At 43.4% G+C, this 8,991-nt stretch overlaps 2 protein-coding genes across 2 annotated transcripts; both read left to right on the plus strand.

Annotated features, from left to right (window-relative positions):
- Positions 1-1,251: 1,251 nt before the first annotated feature.
- On the plus strand, positions 1,252-4,341 carry LOC118230685 (leucine-rich repeat-containing protein 15-like). Its single transcript, XM_035423902.1, has 2 exons — positions 1,252-1,702; positions 2,306-4,341. Exon 2 carries the CDS (start codon positions 2,312-2,314, stop codon positions 3,743-3,745), a length of 1,434 nt encoding a protein of 477 aa, XP_035279793.1. The 5' UTR covers positions 1,252-1,702; positions 2,306-2,311; the 3' UTR covers positions 3,746-4,341.
- A 908-nt stretch (positions 4,342-5,249) lies between these two features.
- Positions 5,250-8,731, plus strand: zgc:153913 (carboxypeptidase N subunit 2). The gene is made up of 2 exons (XM_035423901.1): positions 5,250-5,580; positions 6,239-8,731. The coding sequence occupies exon 2, from the start codon at positions 6,245-6,247 to the stop codon at positions 7,838-7,840; it is 1,596 nt and encodes a 531-aa protein (XP_035279792.1). The 5' UTR covers positions 5,250-5,580; positions 6,239-6,244; the 3' UTR covers positions 7,841-8,731.
- The last annotated feature ends 260 nt before the right edge of the window (positions 8,732-8,991 follow it).

Raw genomic sequence — 8,991 nt, forward strand, 5'->3', positions numbered from 1 at the left:
CCCCCAGTGGCCTAATTTCATAAAATCTTTTAAACCTATAAAAAACCATGTAGCACACAGAGAGAATAAATACTCTGCATACATCTGTCTACATGATCATTTTTGGGGATAAAAAGTCGCAGAAAAGGTGGCCTAAGATAAACCTAATATCATCCAATCAGATATCTAAATTAATTCTGTGATGTACTCATTAATGGAACACCTGGCACATGCACATGTAATATATTAACCCTGATCATATACCATTATGTTTAATATTTCAACAGTTTTCTGTTAAAACAGTTGTAATAGACTTAAAACAGACTTTAGTGCCAGGCTTTTGATTACATGAAAGAATGAATATATTCTGAGCTCCCCATTAAACCAGCACTGGCAAATTGTTCATACTACTTCCATTTAAAGTCCATGTGCAATATATTTCTCCGGCATTTGATGTGTTCAGTAAGCCAGATATATACTGACTTATTTCTAATGCATAAACAGGAAATGCATGCAGTTTCTGAACTGGAGAGCTGGAGGTCTGGCATGGCGTATCCATCAAGTATGGATGCATGGATACATATCAAATTAATTTCTGATTGGCAGCCCACTGAACAGTCTCTTAGCTGATAGGTTAAAATGCAAAATGCCATGTAATTTGTTTAATGAACTCAGACTTCATATGACTAATACCAAACCCTCTTGTAGTGGGCAGGGTAAGAACTTTGTTGCTTGTGGGATAAAAATAATAATACATTTCACTGTATTGAATAACATATCATGGTATGTTTCTTTGATTCTGTATATAAAACATAGCAATCACAAAATTGTTTTTCTGATTGCATTTAAAAACTGCCATTAGCACATTATAGCCTATGTGGACAAGAGTATGGAATTAGGGAAGTAGTATGAAAACTCTGTCTTCTGTCCCCAAAGTATGCTGTTTTGTTTCTTACAGTCAAATCAGTGAAAAGTTGTTGAAAACACATTTTACTACTTTAATAATTTAACTTACAGGTCTGGCTCACAACTATTTGCTTTGTGTTTAAACTCTTTGCTTTCCGCAAATAGTTCAGGGGAAAACCTATTGACTAGAGGGTTTGCAAGTTCAAATCCCGAATGAAGCACTAATGGCTCTGGGTGATCTGGTATGTGCTTCAGCTGGCAGAAAGTCCCCTGTCTGGACATGGTGAGATGCTCTTATCAGTGCTGAAAACATGCTGCGCTGCTGAGCGGCCCTGAGGGTGGGGCTGGCAGCAGCGTTGCCTACTCCTGAGAGCAGAAAGTCCCAATATTGTCCTGCAGAAGCCTCTTTCCATGGCTTCCACTTCTTTTCTTTTTTTTTTCCGCCCTCTTGTATGATTGTTGCGCTTCATGTTTCCATTTTTATTATTTTTGGCAAGAAATTAAAAAAAATTTTTTTGTTTATATAACTGCCGCTAATACAGTAAAGGGGCTATATCTCGATGACAAAACTAGCAAGTGTTTATCTGGCTGACACTGTGCCCTGAATCTCCCCGAGTTGTGGGAGGGAGGGGGGGGTGGGAGGCGTGTATAGAGTATAGAGCACAAACTGCTTGGTACGGTAGGAAACAGTGGGGATATCCACAACAAGGTATGTGACAGAGGAGCCTGGAATCTGTGAGGGGTCTTTGGGGATTCAAAGGAACGGAGATACAAACTCCCGTCAGTCTTTAAAATCAAGCACCAGCTGGATACAAGGGTAAGTCATTGTGAAGACTGTTTTTCAAATGTGACAGAACTCAGCTGATAACCAGAGGGTGCCGCTGTATGCATACTTCTGATAACTGAGCATTCAGCAGAACACAAACGTTTGTAGGTTTTTACTAAAAATGCCGCAAAACTATTCTGTTATGTGGGACATTTGTTGCAATGGATAATTTTCATTTTCCAGCTGTAAATGGAAACAAAATTGAAAAATCCATCTACATCCCATTTAAGATACAATTTTCAGTATATTGCCACAAGTATTTTCAAGTATAGCAAAGATGATGATGAGCTGGGAGTCAACTAGAACTTGAAATGTTTTGTTATACTAAACATATCCACTAGAAGGATGAAAAAAGATTATACAAAACAAAATGTAATACTTCCTGAATTGGGCATCCCCCACAGACAACATTCTGTGGCACTTTATCACATATACAGTAGCAGTTTATATTGAGTGAAATTGTAACTTTTATTTGCAAAGATATTTTGAACCACAACTTGGTTTCATAAGTTTCAAGTTTAGGGAGTATGTCTCTTTCAGTCAGTCTAGCTGTATATTAATTATTTGTAATGAATGCTTCTGTATATCATCTAGGAGCACATGGATAGGGCTGTGTACCTCTACTTGCTCTACAGCATGTGGGCTGTTACTGCAGTCCAAGGAAACTGCCCAGCGGGATGCCAGTGTGACAAACTCAATCAAGTCCAGTGCCGGGGTCAGAATATCACGGACGTCCCCAGCTCCTTTCCACACAAAACCAACTACATTTACATAGCCAACACGAGCATCTCCATTTTAAAGCCAGGTGACTTTGACAGCTGCGCCACAACTCTGAAAAATGTGAACATCAGCTATTCTGGTGTAACGGAGATATTAGATGGCACTTTCAACAAAACTCAAAACCTGACAGCCCTGAGTCTAAGGGGAAGCAAACTGACAGGCCTACCGGGGAAACTGTTCTGGAACTTGAAAGGTCTACAGCGACTCCTGCTGGACAGGAATAACATCACGGCACTTTCACAGGAGACCTTCCAGGGTCTGAGCGAGCTTAGGTCCCTCGACCTGTCCCGAAACGCCCTCACCACGATCCCGGAGAGCAGCTTTGACGACCTGGTGAATCTGGAGCAGCTGTCCCTCTACCAGAACCGCATCAAGCATCTCCCGGCAAAGCTGTTCTACGGCCTACGCAAACTGCAGGAACTGTACCTCTCCAGAAACTGCCTGTCGGTGCTGCCAGGGGGGATCTTCTCCCAACTCGTGGCCCTCTCCAAACTGTCCCTCTTTCGTAACTGCCTAGAGAGGCTGTCTGTCGGAGTTTTTGGACCCATGCCTCTCCAGGAGCTCTGGCTCTATGACAACAGGCTGACCCACCTGGACGACGACGTGTTCCAAAACCTGACCCAGCTCCGTCTGCTGGTTCTGAGCAGGAACCAGATCAACTCCACCTCAGTCCACGCGTTCCGGGGCCTGACGGCACTGGAGGAGCTGTCCCTGCACACCAACAGGCTCGTCAGCCTCCAGGAGGGCACGTTCAGCGGGCTGACCTCGCTGGTCAAGGTCTCCCTGCAGCACAACCGCCTTCGGTCCCTCCCTGGGAAGCTCCTCCACGGTCTGCCTGGACTCAGGCGCCTGGACCTCCACAACAACTCCCTGCCCAATCTGCCCCAAGAGCTCCTGGCCTCCCTGGAGAGGGCTGACCAGGTGCTCCTGAGACAGAACCCGTGGCAGTGCGACCAGGATATCATTCCTCTCAGAAACTGGCTGCACCGCCACCCCTCCAAGGTGCAGAATTTCATCGAGGTGGTGTGCCACTCGCCCGAGTCTTTGAGCGGCACCAGCCTGGCTGACTTCCACCGGCAGCCTGCTCCAGCCCTGCAGGGTTTGGGGGAGGACATCGATGTGATTATCGTAGCGCTAGCCTGCACTCTCATCATCACCATCCTCCTTGGCATCATTTTCTTCTGGAGAAAAAAGGAGAAGAAGGCCTCTAAACTCCCAGACCGAGATTCAGACAATCCTGTTCAAATGGAATGAAAAGTCCACCGGCAACCTATTGGGCAGCCAACTCTCAGTTAACTATCAGGACTGGATAAGCACATGCCAACTTCATATATAGAATATTTATTTGTGTATGTGTGTGTGAGTCTGTGTGCGTGTGTGTGTGTGTGTGTGCGCGTAAGTCTTAATTTCTTCTCAAATAAACAAGCTATCATCTCCCAATCACCCTTATGCTATGTGTATATGCTGTGTGTTCATGCAATAATATAATTTATAAAAAGAAAAATAATAATACTATGCAACAATAAATGGTTTGTGACAGATCTATAAATTATTAGAACAAATACGTATAAATGAGTCACCTCATCATATATAAGTCATTAGTATTATTCTTTTTCCATGAATAATGTTGTAACCATGACACCTATAAATTCCACACTTGCTTGAAGGTATGAAAATGGCAAACCTGTATATTGGCATGCTATTAAAATGTCTTTGTTTTGAAACAACATGTCAATATATTTTTAAATGACATGAGTATCTAAAGTCATTAATTGAAAGCATTCTGCATTTGCATGTATACAAACCAGTTTTACAATGAATAAAGGGGTGTTTTGTCATTTAATATTTGACATGCCTTGTGGTTTTATGAAATGAACTACACACGTGCCAGAACTCTCTTTTACAACACAGGCCAAGCATACTGCCTGGTTAAGCCCCAAGCAAACCATGTCATTACATTCACTTAAAGAGCACATGTGTTCAAGTTCAGTAATAAAAGAGTTTTAATTTGATTTCAGTTCTAGCACTTTATTTTGTGCCCAGTATTTTGCCCAGCTTGACCTCTGGGTCACTTATCCCTTAATATACAGGAAGCTCCGCAGTGGTTGGGGTAAAAATATTTTTTCTTCATTTGTACTCCACCATTTTATATTTGCAATCAGACTATTCACATGTGGTAAAGGTGCAGACCTTCAGCAATTCAACTTTCAATCAATTTTTTGATTACAAATCTAAAATTGTGGAGTACAGAGCCAAATAAGTTTTAAAAATATCTTTGTCCCAAACATTATGGGGCTCACTGTAGATATTCTTCAGCACATACACATGTTGCCTGATGTTGACTTTGTATATCTTACAGATGTACATAAAGCAGAGCAATGACTCAGAAGTGACAAGCTGTTGGCTTTGATCAGAGAACAGATAGAAAAACTAACATAAAACCTCCCCAAAATGACATATGCAAATACACACTTCTGCAAGATAGGTGGATGAACTTTGCATAGAGTGATTTCACCCACGTTCAAAGTACAGGCAAAGTTTGCCGTGGAACTGGTGGAGACAGTAAAAAGTGATGTAGTTTTATTTGGCTCACTATGATTGTAAATGCAGTCGACTGATATATTAAAACGATTATCTTCTCCTTCACCGATTTTAATTACAATTGTTCATCAGATGTTCTTTTGCACCCATGACTAGTGATGGGAAAGTGAGGTTTTGTGAGCCCCATAATGGGTGAGGTAGCACTGATCTGTCAATCACCAACTTGTTTGAACCTATTAAAAGGTTTTGCTCACTAAAACCAAACACCAAGATGACACCCAGAGGACCAACATTACATTCCAGTCAATAAGTTACCGCCCAGTTTTTGTTTATAGAAGCTCATTTTCCCAACAGCACTTGGCAGATCATTACTGGTGTGACTAAAGGTCATTTCAACCAATAACAAACTACTTTGCCCTACTGAATACAACTGGTGTGTTACTTATTCCTGCGATACGGTTTCAGTTCTAGTCATCCTCTCAGCTTGAGTCTGCATAGTACATGTTTTCTTCCTGCCATTTCTGTCACACGGAACAAGAAACACTTAGGTAAGCCAAACCTTTTTTTAATGCTAAGTTCCAAAGTTTAGACATTACCACATCTCACTGCCAAATGTCAATAAAAAACTGAAAAATGTTATCTACAGTATGTCATATCATGATTACTTATAGTCACCACTTAAATTTAATGTAAATGGAATTTTGTATTGAGGAAATTTAATTAATTACCAACTTCTAGCATTTACATAAGACATGACAGTTTAACCTCACAGAGGTTTTAGAAAGATTTAGTGAAGCGATATTCTTCCAATAAATAATGTGTGTTATTATACATTATATGACTATATGAACTGGTTTGTCATAAAAATACATCTTTAAAAAATCAGCTCAAACTAAAAAAAATATAAAGGCTATATATTTTATATTTTTTAAACTAAAAAAAAAATATGTGCCAAAAAAAACTGCTTTATTCTCGTAAGTGAAACAACTGAACACAATAATGGAAATATCTTCTGGAAATATCATGTTATGTCAACTACAATAGCCCAAAATATAAACAAATACTTTTCTAAAATCAAATAGCCATACATACTAATCTCAGAATAAAATTGTAAAATTCTGCAATGTTATTTCAGGGCAGAGGGAAACTGACAGTTATCTAGAATGTAACCTGTTCACTAATTTTCATTTTTCATTTTTTTTTTAGAACGAAATGATGACCAAAGCCTTTTGTGTAACTTTATTCATCTTGCTGCAGCTGTCTTACCATGGGTACAGCTGCCCCATAAAATGCCAGTGCTTCACTCCAACTCGGGCCATCTGTTCGGATGAAGGGAGTACGGACATGCCCCAGAACATCTCCTCGGACGTGAAGGAGCTGGTCATCATGACCACCGGCATTATGTATTTGCGCCCCAAAGCCTTTCCGGATGGTTCCAAGCTCTCCAAGCTGGTCTTCCTCAACAACCTGCTTCAGGGGGTCTCCCGCATGGCGTTCAACAATCTGTTGGGGCTAGAGGAGCTGGAGATCAGCGGGAACCACCGGCTTGAGGAGCTGTACTTGGGAACGCTGAGCGAGCTGCAAAACCTGACCACGCTGGTCCTCAACTTCAACCGCTTCAGGGTCCTGAGGGAGGGGCTGCTCCATCCACTGCAGAAGCTGGAGACCCTGCAGCTCAAGGGCAACGTCATTTACCAGCTCACCGACGACCTGTTTCAGCAGCTCGGCAGGCTCCGCCTCCTGGACCTGTCGCTCAACACGATCTCCACCGTGAATAAGGAGATCTTCAGAAACCTGGGCCAGCTGCGGACCCTCAGGCTGGGCTACAACCTGATAGAGGCCCTGCCGCCCGACACGTTCGATGGTGTCCCGAGGCTAAGGGAGCTAAGCCTCCAGGGCAACAAGATCGTCAGGTTCCCCCAGGCCCTCTTCTCCCGACTGGCCCAACTGGACAAGCTCAATCTCCGCGGCAACCAGATTAAAGAGCTCACCGCCGACGCGTTCCCGCCAGGGCTGAGCGAGCTGAACCTAGCGGACAACAAGCTCACTGTGCTCTCGCCGGAGATGTTTCAGGGGCTGCCTCGCCTAACCTGCTTGCTCCTGTCCAAAAACCAGCTCTCCGTCATCCCAGAGGACCTGTTCCAAAACCTGACAGCCCTGGAGCACGTGGACCTGTCCCACAATCTGATTGGCGGCCTGCCGGAGGTCATGTTCAGGGGGCTCTCAGAGCTCGCGGTGGTGCACCTGGAGAACAACAACATCAGCAGCCTGCCGAGCGGGCTGTTTGAGGACCAGGATTACCTGGAGCAGCTGTACCTGTCCGACAACGCGCTGCAGAACATCCCCGTCGAGTTCATGGACGCCTTCTTAGCCCACAATATGATACGGCTGCACGGCAACCCCTGGACCTGCGACTGCCACTTGCTCTACCTCTACGACTGGCTGATGTACAGCACGGGTTTGAATCAGGATACCTCCAACATGTACTGCAGGGCGCCCTCATTCCTGAGTGGCAGGGGATTAATGTCTTTGAAGAGGGAGCAGCTTGTGTGCGCAGCAAACACCAGCACTCCTCTTCAGAGCACCCACGAGGCTGTCACTCGCCCCGAGGAGACCCCGCCCACCACTGGCTGCGTTGTCCAGGAAACCAACAGCACCATTTCTGTCAAGTGCACCAACGAGAAATGCCCCCAGATCAAACTGCGAACCTGGTACCGCAAGGAGGGGTACACTGAAGACACTTTCACAGAACACATATTACTTCAGGGTACCCAGTGCCTTAATTCCACTATAACCATCACTTTTTAGATAATGAATCTAAGCGTGACTGTGACACATATTGAAATGACATCTCCAGCAGTGCGCACCTTAAGACTTTCTCAGTATCTAATCCCACAGCTAGTGATTGGTGGTAGAGACCCATCATCAGTAGGGTTATCATGTGCTGTCAGCTACCATGTACAGTCGAACAGCTTCAGTTTCCACAGTTAAATAAGTCGCTTTGTTCATGATGTTGCGTCGGTGATGATACATCATTCCCATTTTAGTGTTCAGGTAGCCTCTCTGTCTCCCATCGCTACGTCACAAAAGGACTTTTCCCAAAGGAAACAGGAGTTTTCCTGGGGGGCACTGTTAGTCTTTCTCACTCAGTGTAGTGGGTACAATAGCAAATCATGGATGAACTGCTTCTCTGTGACAACGGAAAGAAATGTACAATTTGAAGAATAGTTCCCAAGAAAAAGCAGCTATCCTGAATGAATCATTTTTCCAAAACACTAACTCTGCTTTTATGTATATTTGAGACACAGAATGACAATACTATTACACTAAATTGCAACAACGGAAACAGCGGGTCAACTAAATACGAGAAGTGCAAGATATTTTGCTGCATATATTTTGCACCAATTAAGTTGTTAAAGCAATGTTAATAAACCCTTGCTTTAAGTGTTTTAAGTGCAGCTCCCTTGCACAGACATAATATTGTTTTAATAAAGTTGGTGTTAAAACTCAAGCATTTTCCGAGGACATTTAGGCCAGAACGGAGCTGGTTTCTTGACAGGAGGGTGGGAGGGCTCTTTGCCAGTGACAAGCAGGGTCAGGCCCCAGCTCCATAACTCCCCTGTGCAACTCTGCGGGAGAACTCTGTCTGTTACCTACCTATTTAATGCTTCAATTAAACTTTTATTAAGCTGTAATTTATCACAGGTGTTTCACTGAAAGAGCAATTATTTCCTGGTGCAAAGGGGGGGTAAGAGTCTGTCATCACATGTTATTGGAGAGATGAATGGGGCCATTGTGTCTGTTGACAGAGTAGGGAGACTGAAAGAGAGACAGTTACGGAGAGGGAGAGAGAGAGAGAGTTATAATGACCCGTAAGCTTGAGCTCCGGCACATTCTAAAAGAGTTACACCATGGGATTTTCCATGGATAAACTGAAATGAAATTCCTTGCTTGCCCGA

Source organism: Anguilla anguilla, chromosome 6, assembly GCF_013347855.1.
Source record: "Anguilla anguilla isolate fAngAng1 chromosome 6, fAngAng1.pri, whole genome shotgun sequence".
NCBI classification, from domain to species: Eukaryota; Metazoa; Chordata; class Actinopteri; order Anguilliformes; family Anguillidae; genus Anguilla; species Anguilla anguilla.

Coding starts and splice junctions, on each gene's coding strand:
- LOC118230685 (XM_035423902.1), top strand. CDS start 2,312: ATGGATAGGGCTGTGTACCTCTACTTGCTCTACAGCATGTGGGCTGTT.
- zgc:153913 (XM_035423901.1), top strand. CDS start 6,245: ATGATGACCAAAGCCTTTTGTGTAACTTTATTCATCTTGCTGCAGCTG.